A 19,070-nucleotide genomic window follows, 5' to 3' on the forward strand; every position below is an offset into this window, starting at 1 on the left:
CGCACAAGGTGGTGGAGGAGGAGAAGAAAGAAGAAGAGAAAGAGGAGAATTAAACAGCTGCTTCTGATTTCCCAGTTGCATGGGTTGCTATGGGGAAGTTCTGGGGGCACTTGGAAGGACATTGTCAGAATCAAGTCTTGCATAACTCTGTTGCTTGCCCTTATAAAAGTGAAGCTACATTTTCAAAATTGCATAAATAACCGTTGGTGGATGTCAGCCATGGTGATGAAGTAAGACGGCCTTTGGTAGGACGTAGAGATTTTTACAGCTGCTTGCTTTTCTCTCTCTCTCTCTCTCTCTCTCTCTCTCTCTCTCTCTCTCTCTCGAAATGCAACCCTCTCCCCCCCCAAAAAAGCAATAGAATAAAAAACAAAACAAACAGATGAATAAATAAATGAGAGGAAAATAAAATTCTTCATGAAAATAAAAACAAAACCATAACGTTGATTGTGGAGACTGAGTGAGACAAAACTAGCCATGTCTGCAACCAAAGTTAACCTCACACTGGTGTCTTCAAGTCAGAACAGATTCTGACTGATAGCCTTTTATTTTCACAGGAACCAGAAAAAACCAGCCTGCAAATTTAGCAAGGTGGCTTTTATCGCTTCTGGTATGAGGCGCTTTGAATAACGGGGAAAAGGCCTGGTTGAAAAAGCACTTACCTTCTGCTGAGGTTTTTGCAATTCCTAGGAACCAATTTCCTCATTTCTGCATGTTTTCGACCCTCCTGTAAGGAGAAAGAAGAGAAAATGCAAAGGCTTCTCCTGTCCAGTTGTGTCTGACTCCAGCGAGTGGCGCTCACCTCAGTTTCTTAGCAGGAGAGCTCTGTTCTCTGAAGACATTTCCATTGACATGTGGCCAGCATCTCTGTACACTAAGGTGCGCGGAACGGTATTACTTTCACACTGGTGGTAGTGGGTTGCTGCCGGCATTACTGCTGGTTTGCAACCCAGACGCGCGCTATGCCTGCGTGTGCTCTTCAATGTAAATTGTTCTCCCACGCATGAGCAGAACAATTTACAGTGAACTGTGCATGCGCAGTCACTGAAATCCGAAATGACAGCGGCCAAATGGCCATGAGGGAACTGGTTTGGGGGCATGGCAGGCCTGGGTCGCTGCCGGTTCTGTGACCCAGGTCTGCATTCTACTACCAGTTCGACCGAAGAGGGCCGAACTGGCAGCAACCCACCTCTGAAGTGGTACCTATTTATCTACTTGCATTTCCATGTTTTCAAACTGCTACGTAGGCAGCAGGTGAGGCAAGTAATGGGAGCTCACCCTATCATGCGGGACTCGGGCCTTCAACCTGGCCTGTCAGCTTTCCAGCTGACAAACTCAGTGTCTTTATCACGGCCGCTGGACAAAAAAAATAGAACTCAATTGCATCCGTGAAAATTAAGAAGGTTGTCTTCAACTTACAACAGAGATGGGTTGTTCCCGGTTCGGCCCGGATTGGGTGAACTGGTAGTGGTGGCGGTGGGAGGCTCCGCCCACCTGCCTGGACGCTTCTGCGCATTGCGCGCGCACACAAGTGAACCAGTAGTAAAAAAAATGGAAACCCACCACTGACTTACAACCATAATTGGGATTGGGATTTCCATCGTAAGAGCCATGGTGGTGCAGTGGTTAGAGTGCAGTACTGCAGGCTCCTTCTGCTGACTGCCGGCTGCCTGCAATTTGGCAGTTCGAATCTCACCAGGCTCAAGGTTGACTCAGCCTTCCGTCCTTCCGAGGTGGGTAAAACGAGGACCCAGATTGCAAGGGGGAAATATGCTGACTCTATAAACTGCTTAGAGAGGGCTGGGAAGCACTGAGAAGCGGTGTGTAAGTCTAAGTGCTATTGCTATTGTACCTTCCTTCCATCCTTCCCTCTGCCCACTGCCAACAGTTTGATCATGACTGGCTCAAGGTTGACTCAGCCTTCTATCTTTCCAAGGTAGATAAAATGAGGACCCAGATTGTTGGGGGCAAGAGGCTGACTCTGTAAGCTGTTTAGAGAGGACTGTAAAGCACATTAAAGTGATATATAAGTCTAAGTGCTATTGCTAAGTAAGCCAGTCATTGGTCATGTTGGACCCAATCTTATGACCATCATTTTTATGATGATTGTTAAGCAAATTGTTGAAGTGCAAACCCATTGTTCGGAATGGGTGCTTCTGCCAGAAGCTGGAATAAAAAGATCAAAAGCTACAATCACCTGGTATACCACATGTGCAGTAGTTAGAATGCTTTATTGCAAGCAAACTCTGCCCACAGTCCAGAGTTGGATCCTGACTGGTTCAAGATTGACTCAATCTTCCATCCTTCCAAGGTCGATAAAACAAGGGCATCATTTTGTTGGGGGCAATATGCTTACATCATAAACCATCCAGAGAGTGGCATAAGGCATTGTGGAGCGGTATATAAGCTTAAATGTTATTGCTATTGCTATCCTAGGACATTGCAAATGGTTGTAAATGCAAGCCAATTACCCAGCGGGTTAATTGCAATTGTGTGACCATGGAAGCTACGATGGTTGTAATTGTGAGAACAGGGCTTTTTTCAGGAGTATCGTAATTTTGAACGGTCAATAAATAAATAGTCATACAAATGGGTGTGACTAACAATCACAACATTTTTACATTTTGGTTACCTCCTCTGGTGGGGAATCTCTTAACGGAATCCTTATTTCCGGTGCTTGTCCATTGGCAGGGCTACAACTGGGCGAAAGAATTTGGGATTTCTCCGTCCTTTCCATGTTCAACATGTTGTCCCATCCTTCCCTTGGCTCTGGACTGGACCTCTTCTGCAGATATTGGAGGAATTGGGTACGCTTGCAAAAAATAAAGATACGGGGTATTTACTAGCTCTAAAAAATAAAAATATGACTTTGTTTCTGGATTTTAAGAGTGCGCAAATCCCTTTAGGTGTAAAAAGCAAGTCTTACTGAATTAAGGTAAAGGTAAAGTTTCCCCTCGCACATATGTGCTAGTTGTTCCCGACTCTAGGGGGCGGTGCTCATCTCTGCTTCAAAGCCAAAGAGCCAGCGCTGTCTGAAGTCGTCTCCGTGGTCATGTGGTCGGCATGACTAAATGCCGAAGAGGCACGGAACACTGTTACCTTCCCACCAAAGTGGTCCCTATTTTTCTACTTGCATTTTTTATGCGCTTTTGAACTGCTGGGACAAGTAATGGGAACTCACTCTGTCACATGGCGCTAGGGATTCGAACTGCCAAACTGCTGACCTTTCTGATCGACAAGCTCAGCATCTTAGCCACTGAGCCACCACGTACTTCTTACTGAATTAAATGACATCCCAAATATTCATTATTTCCCATTTAACAGCAGATGCAATTTTAGCTATTATTTAGATAGGGTACTATTCACAGTATACAATGAGTAGCAATATTCACCAAAGTTAGAGTTAATAAGACAACCCAAGTTGAGTGGAGAATTGCTAGCCATTGGGATTTCTTCAGCAAAATCATTTTACTGTTAAGATTAATTTCCCATTAAATTAATACTGAATTAATTTAACAAATGCTAGGAAAATTAATTTTAATTGCTTAATTGTTACCTGTTTAATTGCTAAACTGCTTGCTTGCTTGATTAATTAATGCTAAATTTACTTAATGCTAGTAAGAACAGCATATTAAGAGATATTTTGCCGAACTATTCAGATAAGACTGTTATGGGTAAAGAAAGATAACTAGATTTGTAGATGACTAGGATACTTGACTAATCAGTTCCCATTGAAGAAAATTTTCAAAATATTTCAAAAAAGCATAAGAAGGAATGAACAACACAAAATATATGCATATATTTTGTGTCTGACTATCTATCTATCATCTATCTATCTATCTATCTATCTATCTATCTATCTATCTATCTATCATCTATCTATCTATCTATCATCTATCAATCCTTTCATCTACCATCTACCAATCTACCTATCTACCTACCTACCTACCTACCTACCTACCTATCTATCTATCTATCTATCTATCTATCTATCTATCTATCTATCTATCATCTATCTAACATCTATCTATCATCTATCTATCTATCTATCTATCTATCTATCTATCTATCTATCAATCATCTATCAATCTATCTATCTATCATCTATCTATCTATCTATCTATCTATCAATCTATCTATCTATCTATCTATCATCTATCTATCTATCTATCATCTATCTATCTATCTATCTATCTATCTATCTATCTATCTATCTATCTATCTATCTATCTATCTATCCATCCATCCATCCCTACCTACCTACCTACCTACCTATCTATCTATCATCTATCTAACATCTATCTATCATCTATCTATCTATCTATCTATCTATCTATCAATCATCTATCATCTATCTATCATCTAACATCTATCTATCATCTATCTATCTATCTATCTATCTATCTATCTATCTATCTATCTATCTATCATCTATCTATCTATCTATCTATCTATCTATCTATCTATCTATCTATCTATCATCTATCTATCATCTATCTATCATCTGTCTGTCTGTCTGTCTGTCTGTCTATCTATCTATCTATCTATCTATCTATCTATCTATCTATCTACCTATCATCTATTTATCATCTGTCTGTCTGTCTGTCTGTCTGTCTGTCTGTCTGTCTGTCTGTCTGTCTGTCTGCCTGCCTGCCTGCCTGCCTGCCTGCCTGCCTGCCTGCCTGCCTGCCTGCCTGCCTGCCTGCCTGCCTGCCTGCCTGCCTGCCTGCCTGCCTGCCTGCCTGCCTGCCTGCCTGCCTGCCTGCCTGCCTGCCTGCCTGCCTATCTATCTATCTATCTATCTATCTATCTATCTATCTATCTATCTATCTAAAATTATTCATATACCCACGTATACTATATGACCCAGGGAAACAAGAGTTCGGGTGTATACATGTAAACGGCGAGAAAAACTAATCTTGCAAGTATACCAGACGGATGGCATTGGGAATAAAGCTGTTACAGAATCTGGTAATCCCACTAGAAATACTTCAAAACCTTCTTCCAGAGGGGAGCCGCAGAAACAGACCGTAAAGTGGCCACGCGGGGTCTCTAACAACATTCTGAGCTCTAAGCACATAGCACTTATAAGCAGTCTCCTGAATAAAGGGAAGTGAGCTTCCTATCGTCTTCTCGGCTGTCCTCACCACTCTCTGTATGGACTTTCTACCTGTGGCGCCGCCGCCGCCAAAGCAAAGAGGGATGCAGTTTGTTAAAACGCTCTCAATCGTGCCTCTGTAAAAAGTGGCCGAGAGAAAAGAAGAAAGATGTGCTATCCTCATCCGATGCAGGAAATGCTGGTTTGCACACTTCACTAAGGACGATGTGTGGAGAGACCAGTTCACATTATTAGTTCTCTGCACCCCCAGATACTTAATGCTGTTGGCCACCTCTACAGCTGCATCCTTGATACTGAGTTGAGCGTGACCATGCTACTAGCTCTTTCTAATGTCCACAATGACCTCCTTTGTTTTATTAACATTTAGAACCAGGTTTCTTTTATTGCAGCAGTTCACCAGAGCCTTCGCCTCTTCCCAGACAATCCCACAAATAACGTAGGCTTATATTGTCATGACTAGCAATAGCCATAGCACTTTGACTTATACACAACTTCACAGTGCTTTCCAGCCCTCTCTAAGCAGTTTACAGAGCCAGCCTGTTGTCCCCAACAATCTGGGCTCTCGTTTTACTGACCTTGGAAGGACGGAAGGCTGAGTCAACCTTGATCCTGGTGGGAATCGAACTGCTGAATTGCCGACAGCTGGCAGAATTAGCCTGCAGTACTGTATTCTAACCACTGCGCTGCACCACCATGGCTGGTGCAATGAATCAACAAGAAATATGACAACGAGCGAGATGCATGAAGGGCTTTAAAGGAGACAACCAACACTTTGAATAGTACTCAGAAGCTTATGGATAACCAGCGCATCTTGTGGAGAGGTGGGGTCCCATGGGTATAACATACCCACCAATGCTTGCACTGCCACATTCTGGACTAGCTGCACCTTCTGAATGGTCCTTAAGGCAGCTCCATAGTGAGATGGTTAAAAGGCAGTATTGCAGGCTAACTCTGCCTACTGCCAGCAGTTCGATCCGGCTCAAGGTTGACTCAGCCTTCCATCCTTCTGAGACTGGTAAAGCTCTTACTCCGGAGAAAACGTGCCCCAGTGCTCGAGAATGATAAAATCATAATGTTCTTCTAGTGCAACATCTTTTTATTCAATCTTCAAGTCACAGTAATGACGTCCCAACAGGCAGAGAGCAATGTCATGATCTATTTTATGTATGCAAAATATCCCATGGTAAAAGTAAAGGTACCCCTCCCTCGCACATATGTGCTAGTCATTCCCGACTTCAGGGGGCACTGCTCATCTCCGTTTCAAAGCCGAAGAGCCAGCGCTGTCTGAAGACGTCTCCGTGGTCATGTGGTCGACATGACTAAATGCCAAAGGCGCATGGAACGCTGTTACCTTCCCACCAAAGGTGGTTCCTATTTTTCTACTTGCAATTTTATGTGCTTTCGAACTGCTAGGTTGGTAGAAACTGGGACAAGTAAAGGGAGCTCAATCCGTTATGCGGCGCTAGGGATTCGAACTGCTGAACTGCTGACCTTTCTGATTGACAAGCTCAGTGTCTTAGCCGCTGAGCCACCGCATCTCACTCAAAATATGCTGTATTCTATGTCTTAAGGAGGGAAGACTGAAAAAAGAATCATACCTAACAGACTGAAGAGAGATAGGCAAAAATGAGCAACATGAACTGACTTCCAGTGTTAGAAGATCACTTCTCATGCAAAATTTGGAGATTGCAACAAAATCCCTTCACCCAATTTTACTTTTCCCATCTCCAGAGGAGGAAACGGTTCTTACCTTGCGGCTCCAGAAACCTCTACAAGCTGTAAGAGAAAAGAGGACGGTATGGAGAAATTTAGCCAGCAGAGCAGTGACCACATATGGACACATTATAAAGACATTTAAGTGAGGACCTGCTAAATGATTCATGCGCTAACTGGTACAGGCACGGAACAGCTGTTTTGGGATAGCTTGAGTCCAAACTGGAATATGCACATTTATTATAAAACACAGAACAAACTAGGACTGCTTTGCTCCAGATGGGGAAGGATTTGAGGGTATAAAGCTGGCAAGAATGGGGAAAAGCCCAAGCTGAAAGGCTATTTGGAGGGAAGGGGAGGAGATGGGAGGAGAGGGGATTGGAGGGGAGGGGACAAGAGGGAAGGAAAGGAGATAGGATAGGATGGCAGGGAAGGAAAGGAGATGGGAAGGAAGGAAATGGGAGGGAAGGAGATGGGAGGGAAGGGAAGGGGATGGGGGGAAGGGAAGGGGATGGGGGGAAGGGAAGGAGATAGGATGGGAGGGAAGGGAAGGGGATGGGAGGGAAGGGAAGGGGATCAGAGCGAAGGAGATGGGAGGAAAGGGAAGGGGATGGGAGGGAAGGGGACAAGAGGGAAGGAAAGAAGATAGGAGGGAAGGGAAGGGAAGGGGATGAGAGGAAAGGGAAGGAGATCAGAGGGAAGGAGATGGGAGGGAAGGGAAGGAGATGGAGGGGAGGGCATGGCAGGGAAAGGGACAAGAGGGGGGGGAGATTTGGAGTCAGGATGCTAGTGGGATATTATTATTCTGGCATTCAATTCCCAGTGACCTTGGATGTTGCAGATAAAAAAAATGTTAAAAACAAGGGAAAAATACATTGGGACTTCAGTAGCAATGATTATGGGGAAGGAAAGAAGGAAGGGAAGACACTGGGCTTGATCAAGAGCTATGCATCAATTCTGTCCACCTCTCCTCCAGAATTCTGGGACTTGAAGTCCACACATCTTCAAGTTGCCAAGGTGAGAAACACCGTATTATGCAGAGGAGGCCCACAGAATTCTAGACTCTACAACTTCTAAATACTGTAGAGGCTCCCTTCTTGTTGTTTCCCCACCCCCCCACCCCCCACCCCACCCCCCATGATAGAAAGTTCTTCGCATATCACACGGTCTTAGCAAGGGCTGTGCTAAACGTCTTGACCATTTTGAGTCTCGGGGGAAAGCAAAAAAAAAAAAAAAGATTATTCTTACCTTTTCTAAAGCTTGTTTTTTTTTTCCAACACAACACCCCAACCACAACCAACACTGCAAGCAGCAGCACCAGAGCAAGCACAAGAAGCCAGGCCAATCCACCATCTCCTTGTCCGGGGGAATCTTAAAATGAAAAGAGAAGAAAGGGCAGGTAGAGGCTGATCGTTTGGACGTTGGGCTTCTTCAAACGGAGCCCTATCCTGGCTTCTGGGGGCTTGCCATAAAATGTGACGTAAGGACTTTAATCCACAAACCCTTTTCTGGAATCGGCCCCATCCCACGAGAAACTGATAAAAGCCAAGTCTGGAGACTAAAGTGGCTTTGATGATTCCTTGATTGGGCTGCTGTTTACTGTTAGATTGTTTGTCTTTGGAAGTTCGTGATTGGGGTATTGTTTGCTTGCTTGGTCTAAAGCAGAGATTAACACCAAGATTAGCACTACTCTAGACTAACAACCAAGATGCAAACAATACCCCGATTAAGGAACTACCAACCCAGACAAACAATCTAACAGAAAACAACAGCCAGTCAAAGAACCACCAAGACAACTTCTACCAACACTGACAGGCAAGCTATAAAACTCCACTCCCTACTACCACTGATGATGTTACCTAGTTTGGTAATAAAATGTCTGCAAGGAAACAACCAAACCTAAGGAGTACCATTAACAACATCGCACAGTGCCTTAAAATAGAATCAGATGCATCTTCAGTCCACACCTCACCCCATTTTCTATAGTTCATCTCTAAATCTTCAGTTCTCCTTAGGAATCAGCAAAGGTTCCAGTAAAAACCAACAAAAATACCTAACAACATAACCATATAAATCTCCTTTTCTATTTAATCTAAGTCCCACTTCTCCTCCTCTTTAACAAACAAAATCTAATCGGTAGCAATTTCTGCCTACAGATTCAAAAGCCAGAGGAAATTCCTGTTTCCTCTGGTCAGGAAGTGACTTCTAACCAAGCCAGGAAGTCTAACTAAGTCAGAAGTCAGGAAGTGACTTCTAACCAAAGTGACTTTGGTCAGGAAGTATTCTAACCAAGAGCCAATGCAATCCTAAATTGCATTAACAGAGGGATTCAATCAAGATCAAGGGAGGTACTAATACCACTCTATAAAGCCTTAGTAAGACCACACCTAGAGTCCTGCATCCAGTTTTGGTCACCACACTATAAAAAAAAAGATGCTGAGAGATTGTAGAAAAAGTGCAGAGAAGAGCAATCAGGATGATTATGGGACTGGAGGCTAAAACCTATGATGAATGGTTGCAGGAACTGGGCATGGCTAGTCTAGTGAAGAGAAGGATAGGAGTCTTCCAATATTTGAAGGACTGCCACAGAGAGGAGGGGGTCCAGCTATTTTCCAAAGCACCTGAAGGCCAGACAAGGAATAATGGATGGAAACTGATCAAGGAGAGATTCAATCTAGAAATAAGAAGGAACTTTCTGACAGTGAGAAGAATCAACCCATGGAACAGAAGTTGCCTTCGGAAGCTGTGGGAGCTTCATCACTTGAGACTTTCAAGAAGAGACTGGACTGTCATCTGTCAGAAATATGATAGGGTCTCCTGCTTGGACATGTGTGTTTGTGGTGTGTGTCTGTGTGTGTGTGTTGGACTAGATGACCTACAAGGTCCCTTCCAACTCTGTTAATCTGTTATCTGCATGTCAAATATTGCATCCCATTGAAGCTTAACAGAGGTCTCTATAAGAGCTGTCATCATTGCCATGTTTTGGTACACTTCCTTCTTCTTCTGTACGACCATTCATTTTAGGACTAGCACCATAATCTCACAGTCATTAATACTGGTCCACCAGAATGCAAGGAACTTACTCGTTGGAGGTGATGAAGTAGTATCAGGAACACATTGGATGTCACTTGTAGGCGTGCAATCCTGCACCTTCTTTTCTCCAGGACGACAGCTACGGACCCAGAAAGAAATGGACATTGAAGGATTTGGGTCACCTCTCAGACTGAACAAGAATCAATTCGAATTACTGAATATTGAATCATTAGAAGCAGCAGCTAACCCATGGTAAAGGTAAAGGTTCCCCTCACGCGTATGTGCTAGTCATTCTAGGGGGCGGTGCTCCCTTCAAAGCCGAAGAGCCAGCGCTGTCCGAAGAAGTCTCCGTAGTCATGTGGCTGCATCACTCAATGCCGAAGGCGCACGGAACGCTGTTCCCTTCCCACCAAAAATGGTTCCTATTTTTTCTACTTGCATTTTTGACCTGCTTTCGAACTGCTAGATTGGCAGAAGCTGGGACAAGTAATGGGAGCTCACTCCATTACACGGCGCTAGGGATTCGAACCGCCGAACTGCCAACCTTTCTGATCGACAAACTCATCATCCTAGCTACTGAGCCACCAGATCTCTTTAACTTATGGTAACTTATCCTAAATGTCTCTGGCAGGGGTGTCCAAACTTGGGAACTTTAAGACTTGTGGACTTCAACTCCCAGAATTCCCTAGCCAGCCATGCTGGCTGGGGAATTCTGGGAGTTGAAGTCCACAAGTCTTAAAGTTCCCAAGTTTGGACACCCCTGGTCTATGGAGATTCTCCGTCATCCAGGTCGTGGTTGTCCCAAAGGTGCTTTTTTTTTCAAGAGGCAATTGGACTTCCTGGTTATACTTTGAAGACGTTTCGCTTCTCATCCAAGAATGTCTCCAGAGTAGTTGAAGAAGCTTCTTGGATGAGAAGCAAAAAGTCTTCAAAGAAAAACCAGAAAGTCCCAGTACCTTTGGGATAATAACCCATCCTAAGATTCTAGGTTATTTGGCAATCTAGAACATTTCCAAGCTGTAGAAATATACATAGCATGTATCAACAAAATAAGCACTTAAGTAAGCGTATGAGAGCTTCTGTGGTGTTGGGTTGCAATGTGGCAGTCACTGGAATTGTTCTTTTAAGATATACCTTCCATTATGCTACAGTGATAGACTGCCAACAGGAAGCTGCCACCTGGTGATGGACAAGCCAATTTCACCACTCTGGAGAAGTTATGTATTCAAGAAGCTATCAACAAGGCTAATGATATCAATTTCTTGAAGCAGAGAATTCTCTTATCTGTTAAGGCAATCTTTCCAGAGTAGGTACAATCTTCTCCTTCTCCTTCCTCTTTTTCACAAGGCCTCCAAAACGTAAATCTGTGCACAACCACCGCTTCACAAAAAGTGTCACTCAGAATCTTAAAAGCTCCGTGTAGCTGCCTGAGGAATCTCCATACTGATCCGGGGCAAATCTACTTATGACAAGATGGTCAACAAAACTCAACTTTTGAGTCTCAACCGGTCACTGCAAAGTGGCTTCAAAGCATTCGAGCCAAGTCTCTGCAGGGATGTGATGCCTTTATGAATGCATCATCAGGGATTGCTCAAAGCTTGGAAATTAGAAGGTTGTGGTAGCAGAACCTCCTGTCCCCACCTGGCTGCTCTTACTTCCCACAAAGCTCTTCATCCAGGGCACCTTCTCCAAACCTCTCCCCCCCCCAAAAAAATTTGGGTGTCAGAATACAGAATGCCAAATTAGTTCTAAAGCATTTTAAGGAGTGTTGAATAATGCTGACCTTGTCATACATTTAGTGCAAGTTTCACATGGCTGGCCAGGTGAGCAGAAGGTACCATTCTTGCAGGCACACTCGGTATTTGTGGTTGCAGTACACTTTTTTATTTCGACCTCATCTGGAAAGAGAAGAAATCACAAATTTAGAACCATAAAAGCAGTTCTGAGCAGGAGAAAAGACTCAGGCTAAGACCAAATTGCATGTTTGCCCAAGATATCCTTAACCATAATTTCTTGAGAAAAGCACAGGTGGTTGAATGATCAAAGGCAAATACATTTCATTTCAACTTAATGTGACTTGTGAACTCCTTCTTGGAATGCAATAGATGAAACCTTTCATAAAAGGCATTGGTGGGCCTCATGTTTCATTTCATTTCTTCAATTCATTGCATTTATAAAACTTATTACTTAAACATACTACTTCAAACATAAGATGCAAGCCAATTTGGTTGAGTAGTTATGTCATGAGGCTAGAAACTGGGAGGTAGTGAGTTCTAGTCCCGCCTTAGACATGAAAGCTGGCTAGGTGACTTTGGCCAATCACTGGGAGATGGTGAGTTCTAGTCCCGCCTTAGACATGAAAGCTGGCTGGGTGACATTGGCCAATCACCGGGGGATGGTGAGTTCTAGTCCCGCCTTAGACATGAAAGCTGGCTGGGTGACATTGGCCAATCACTGGGAGATGGTGAGTTCTAGTCCCGCCTTAGACATGAAAGCTGGCTGGGTGACATTGGCCAATCACCGGGGGATGGTGAGTTCTAGTCCCGCCTTAGACATGAAAGCTGGCTAGGTGACTTTGGCCAATCACCGGGAGATGGTGAGTTCTAGTCCCGCCTTAGACATGAAAGCTGGCTGGGTGACATTGGCCAATCACCGGGACACAGTGAGTTCTAGTCCCACCTTAGGCATAAAAACCTGTTTGAATGACTTTGGGCCAGTCACTCACTCTCTCAGCCCTCCCCACCTCGGAAGATGGTTGCTATGGGGGGAAATGAAAAAGAAAAAAAGAGAGGAAAGAGTATTACGCATGTTTGCTGCCTTGAGTTACCTATAAAGTACGGGATAAAAAAATCTAACAAGCTAAGTAAATAAAATTGTCTCCATCCTTAATACCTAAAATCCTGCAGGCTGTGCAACTAAAGCAGATATCAAAGGAATTTGACATTTTGGAATAGGTATTGTTTTCACAGGGTTGACAAGTCCCTTCAGTTCTGGGGATTGTGCATTGTTTATGGACGAATGTTCCTGGAAAAAAAGCAAAAGAGGTAAAAAGTAAGTACATATTAAAAGTAGGTACATATGAAAACAGTGAACCCCCAACTTTTCTGGCTCAGTAGAGTGGCAGGGGCAGCAGTGAGAGTGGCCTGGGGGAGGGGGTTGGTTTTGTGTGTGCAACCTAATCCTGCGCATGTGTGCATGTCTGCTGCAAGGGGTACACTTCTCTTCTGAGGAGAGGCCGCCTGTCAGGCCCACAGCCAAGTTTTCTTTTGGATCTTTGGCCTGCCATACTTTCTATTATTGTACTATGCGTTTTCTATTGTGGGAGAATGGGAGGGGGGATTGTAAGGAGTTACATACTATGTAGCCATAACAAAATTTACTTTTGGATGCTATTTGGAACGCTGACAGCTGCTTGCGCAGCCCGGTTCTCAATGGGCTGCAAAACGGTCCTGATCCACGGACCAGAGGTTTGGGGAACCCTGAAATAAATAAAAGACAGGAATTCTCTAGGAACTGCTGATGTAGGTATACAATGGACGTCCATGTTGCATCAATGAAAGGCAGAAAATAAATTGAATATACAGCTAGAGTAAGCAGTTAGCACTGTTCCCTCCCCAGTGGTATCTAGACCAGTGATGGCTAACCTTCTTGTCGTAGCGTGCCGAAAGCATGTGCGCATGCCCGCACCCACAATGCAATGTGCTTGTGAAACCCCCCCCATGCACCCTGCCCCCCACACATGTGTCCCGCCCCTGCACATGCGGGGGAGCCCTTGTGCACCCCGTTTTATGCCCGAAAGGCCTCTTGCACCAACCTGGAAGCCGAATGGGACACGGGGGCACTGTGCGAGGCCTCAAAATGCAACGCAAGTTCCCCCTGCGCATGCACCCCACCCTCCCATGCAAGCGTCCTGCCCCCATGCGTGCGCAGCAGAGAGCCACCCCGCCAACCCCGCCCTTCCCTTCCCAAGAGTCCCCATGTGGCCCGTTTTGAATGCAGGTAAGTGCAGGGCGCGTACAGAGGCTTGGGGAGAGTGAAAAACAGGTCTACTGAAAGTTCTAGAAGACTGGAAAGGCCTCCAGAGGGCCTCTGGAGCCTGGGAAAGCCATTTCCGCCCTCTCGGAGGCTCGGGGAAAACCTCTGGAGCCCGGGAAGGGCAAAAAGCCCGCCTTCCGCCGTTGTGCAGGAGGCCAACTAGGCCACGCCCACCATGGCCACGCCCACCCAGCAACCGGGCAGAGAACCCCTTGCTAAAGTTTTGAAGCCCACCCCTGGGAACAACCAACGGAAAGTCCATCAGAAGAAGCAAGTGCCTATTCCTTGGAAGTGGAGGGGAGAAACCCACACATTTTTTTAAACCGCGGAACGAACTTCTAATCCCTCTGAATCATCTCCTTAGCTACAATAAAATGAACGCCACGGCAATATTTCTTTTGTCCAGTTTCCTAGAAGAAAAGTGGTGACTATCCAGAAAGTTGCACCCAAATTAAAAATTCCAACTTTCTTCCTTATGGTTCATGCTAAGTGGGTGTCCTGGAATACACATTTTAACTTTTCAAATTATCCCCCACACATACACACATCTGGCTCTCCTGTTCAATTTTTTATAGAATTTCTGGGGAAATGACTAATGCAGTATTTCCCCCCCGTTACATAAAGTTGGCTTCTGCTGTTATCTACCCCTTCCAATGACTTCTAGCAGAGTTCATTTCCTGTGCGGTTTTTTTTCACTGTTCCAGCCACCTCTTGCCTCCACTCATGCACATTTCTTAGAACCAGGAACAATGGTGCGAAAATAATTATTTGGCGTGATCTTATGAAATGATTGTCCCATGGGGTCCTCAAGAAAGAAACGTCCAGTTTATCATTCTCAAAAAAGGAGGAGATTGTGTACATGTCTTGACTGTGAGCCTTGCTACGAAGGCTCAGGTCGAACTGAAGATCATGGGATACCTGGTGGGCATTTCTTGCACTCATGGTTCACAGCAGCGTAGAACTGGTTGGCGTCATCAGCATGTGGTTTCACGGGGGTCGTGACCGCTGGATGCTGCATTCGAGGAAGTCTTGCCGTGGCGGCTTCATGCTGGAAACAAAGAGAAGAGAAATAGGGGATCATTTTAACCCGTGCCTCTCTGGGAAGAAAGCATAAATAAAGGCTTCTACTGGCAAATCAAAAAGTGCGTCTAGTCAAGGCTATGGTTTTCCCAGTTGCAACGGAGGGCTGTGAAGGTTGGACCATAAAGAAGGCTGAGCGCCAAATAATGGAGGCTTTGGAACTCTGGTGTTGGAGAAGACTCCTGCGAGTCCCTTTGCACTGCAAGGTGATCAAACCGATCAGTCCTAGAGTAGATCAACCCTGACTGCTCTTTAGAAGGCCAGATCCTGAAGAGGAAACTCAAGTACTTTGGCCACCTAATGAGAAGGAAGGACTCCCTGGAGAAGAGCCCAATGCTGGGAAAGATTGAGGGCAAAAGAAGAAAAGGACGACAGAGAATGAGGTGGCTGGATGGAGTCACTGAAGCAGTCGGTGTGAGCTTAAATGGACTCCAGAGGATGGTAGAGGACAGGAAGGCCTGGAGGAACATTGTCCATGGGGTTGCGACGTGACTTTACAACGAACAACAATAACAACATTGCCAAAGCATTATTGTTCTTATGCTACAGCTGTAAGGATGCCTTCCAGATGTAAATGTACTGTGCAGGTAGCCCTTGACGTATGACCACAAGCCCCACATTTCCATGGCTAAGTGAGACAGTTGCTAAGTGAATTTTGCCTCATTTTATGTCCCTTCTGGCCACAGTTCTTAAGTGAATCACTGCAGTTGTTCAGTTAGCAACATGGTTGTTAACAAACTAAATAAAATAAAATAAAAATAAAATAAAGGTGGGGAAAAAAACCTATGATCAGTGGAGTTAAAGCTATAGCATGAATGAAGTTTAAGGCTGGGTTTGGTTTCCAATTTTTTTTTTTTTGCAGCTTTCCAAAGCCCCTTCTAGCCACAATTACTAAAAAAAATACCAAAACAGTACCATCATTTGATTATGGGAAACAAAAAGTTTAAAAACACGCACCCTGTGCTGTAGTTCAAAGACTACAATAGGCTTATCCCATTTTAGAAAAACAAAACAAAACCTCACAGATGGATGCCTTTAAACCCAGTCCCAGTTAAATATAATGAACTTAAACTGTTCCAGTTTGCAGATTCTAACTCCCAATTACCACGTGTGGATCTGATAATAACCTTCTAGAAATATAACTTTGTTCATGCGTGAACTCTGTTTCAGTCTTTTAGGAAACAATTAGGAAACAATGCTTGCTTGCTCTCTCTTCTTCCTTCCTCCCTTCCTTCTTCTTATTTCTTCTGTGTCGCCCTAATAAAAAAGGAGTCAAGTTTCCCTTAGATCAGGGGTGCCCAAACTTGGGAACTTTAAGACTTGTGGACTTCAACATGCTGGCTGGGGAATTCTGGGAGTTGAAGTCCACAAGTCTTAAAGTTCCCAAGTTTGGACACCCCTGCCTTAGATTAAGCTCAACTCCTGCTGACTTCAGGTATATACATGCAGTTTTTCTTGGCATGATATGGAAGGCCATTTCCATTATCTTTTTCCAAAATGTTACTTTTCAACTTCCCAATTAGCTTACAGAGCTGCTTTGTTCAATTTGTGGTCACTTGTGGTCTCCCTACAAGGTCTGATGAGCAGGTTTATCTTTTTCAAAGGTAATTATGGTTAGCTGATAAGTAGCGTGCTGATAAATATGCAAAGAGCAGTTCCTCACGGGCATTTTAACACTGATTGCCAGACCTTCACAAGGAGAATCTCAAGTGGTTTGGAATCGACCCCCAGAATCAATTAGAAACCAACCTCAGAGCTGTTCAAACAAGGATGCCAGTTTCACATACTGCAATTGTTAATTGATGAGCTGCAGGTAGTCCTTGAATTAGCCCAAATTAGTACAATTAGCAAAACTGAGTCAGTGCTGGGATTCAAAACTTTTTACTACCAGTTCTTGGTGGCTGTGGCAAGGGGAAGATTAATGCAAAATCCCCATTTCCTGCCTGTCAGCTGGGACTCAGGTGGCAGAGAATAGATGGGGGCGGGGCCAGCCAGAGGTGGTATTCGGCGGTTCTCCAAACTACTCAGAATTTCCGCTACTGGTTCTCCAGAACTGGTCAGAACCTGCTGAATCCCAGCTCTGAATTGAGCCCAAAATTCCTCTTGCTAAGTGAGACATTTATTCCAGAGGTGGGTTGCTGTGAGTTCAGGCCGGATTGGGCGAACCAGTAGTGATGGCAGTGAGAGGCTTTGCCACCCACCCAGACGCTTCTGTGCATGCACGTACGCACAAGCAAACCGGTAGTAAAATAAATGGCAACCCGCCACTGATTTATTTGGTCAATTTCGCCTCATTTTACAACTTTTCTTGCCACCGTTGTTAAATGAATCACTGCAGTTCTTAAGTTAGTACTATGGATCTTCAAGGGCTTCCCCATTGACTTGGCTTGTCAGAAGGTCTCAAAAGAGGAATCCCGTGAGCCCGGGATGCAGCCCCCAGCCTAAATAGGACTGAGTTGCCAAGCGTCTGGATTTTGATCACATGACTATGGGGAGGCTGCAATGGTCGTAAGTGTGAAAAACAGTTGTTTTGCTTGTTCCAGTTGCACTGTAACTTCGGTCAATAAATGGTTGTAAGTCGAGGGCTACCTTTATCTGCAGGTATTTTGTCAGAGGGGGAACATTCAAAATGTATTAGCTATTTGAAATAATATGGCTGCCTTTTTTTGTATACACTGTTTCGGTACTCTGACGTCTGCACTTTTATTCGGTCCCGTTGAAACTTTGGTCACTAAATGAACTGTTGTAAATTGAGGACTACCTGTGTTTGTGATTTTTCTTACAGTTAACTGGCATAACTCATCTATCTTTGGATAGATGTGGAAAGAACGAGGGATAGAATCAAGATCACGTGAAGTGTTAATGCCACTTTATAAGGCCTTGGTAAGGCCACACTTGGAATATTGCATTCAGTTTTGGTCACCACGATGTAGAAAAGATGTGGAGACTCTAGAAAGAGTGCAGAGAAGAGCAACAAAGATGATTAGGGGACTGGGGGCTAAAACATATGAAGAAGAACGGTTGCAGGGACTGGTTATGTCTAGTTTAAAGAAAAGAAGGACCAGGGGAGACATGATAGCAGTCTTCCAATATCTCAGGGCTTACCACAAAGAAGTGGGAGCAAGCTATTCTCCAAAGCACCTGAAGGCAGGACAAGAAGCAATGGATGGAAACTAATCAAGGAGAGAAGCAACTTGGAAATAAGGAGAATTTTCCTGACATTTAGAACAATTAACCAGTGGAACAACTTGCCTCCAGAAGTTGTGAATGCTCCAACACTGGAAGTTTTTAAGAAGATGTTGGATAACCATTTGCCTGAAGTGGTGTAAGCACTTCAGCATTTCACCTCCTGCCTAAGTAGGGGGTGACCTCCAAGTCTGTTATTATATATTATATATTATATATTAGAAGTGTTCCCAACCTCAGTCACTTTTAGCTGTGCAGACTCCAACTCCCAGAATCCCCTAGCTGGTTAGGGAATTCTGGGAGCTGCAGTGCACAGAACTTAAAGTAGCTGAGCTTCATAAACCCTGAGATAGAGTCACAACATGCAGGCTTCAAAACCTGTTCCCTAAAACCTTCCAAAATGGATTCTAATGCAAGTCATAATTATTTACTATAGATTTACAAAGGACTCTAATCCATAGTTTCTAAACTCCAATGGCTTCAGGTTATCAGAATACAGTGCACAGATTATATTGTTATGATATTGCCCATCAGCAGACTCTGAAATTATCAAACTACACAGCTGGCTTTGCTTTTGTAGGCATCGATTTTAAGATTAAACAATAATTAAGTGATGTCACCTATCCGGACCTAGGAAGTGGGTTTTCTGTGTTGCAATTTCTGCCCTCTGGAATGGATTTCTTTGGCTTCCACCCCAATATTTGAAAAGCCGTGTAAACATTTGGCTATTTTCCCAGGTCCGGCAGTACAGTAATCGCCAAGCCACCATGGGACACTTCGTTTATTATGTGTGACTTCCTTTTGGATGCCACTTGATCTTCTTTTCCCCTGTCATTGTTGTCTTCTTTTAGAATTGTGACCACATGGAGCTGGGTGGAGTTGGACAACCTCTAAATTGTAGAAA

The 19,070-nt window shown here is 44.2% G+C and overlaps 1 protein-coding gene across 1 annotated transcript in view; it reads right to left on the reverse strand.

Annotated features, from left to right (window-relative positions):
* Window positions 1-643: 643 nt before the first annotated feature.
* The window catches only part of LOC309395978 (uncharacterized protein), a gene marked incomplete at its 5' end in the record, with an annotated part of 42,907 nt that continues 24,480 nt past the window's right edge, over window positions 644-19,070 (reverse strand). The window contains 8 exons of the mRNA XM_081960690.1: window positions 644-727; window positions 2,633-2,812; window positions 6,870-6,895; window positions 8,081-8,203; window positions 9,916-10,004; window positions 11,649-11,763; window positions 12,758-12,889; window positions 14,819-14,948. Coding sequence (XP_081816816.1) covers window positions 659-727; window positions 2,633-2,812; window positions 6,870-6,895; window positions 8,081-8,203; window positions 9,916-10,004; window positions 11,649-11,763; window positions 12,758-12,889; window positions 14,819-14,948 — 864 coding nt within the window. The 3' untranslated portion in view covers window positions 644-658. The remainder of the gene's footprint in view (window positions 728-2,632; window positions 2,813-6,869; window positions 6,896-8,080; window positions 8,204-9,915; window positions 10,005-11,648; window positions 11,764-12,757; window positions 12,890-14,818; window positions 14,949-19,070) is intronic.

Source organism: Natrix helvetica (assembly GCF_964273705.1).
Source record: "Natrix helvetica genome assembly, chromosome: 8".
In the NCBI taxonomy this organism is placed as follows: Eukaryota; Metazoa; Chordata; class Lepidosauria; order Squamata; family Natricidae; genus Natrix; species Natrix helvetica.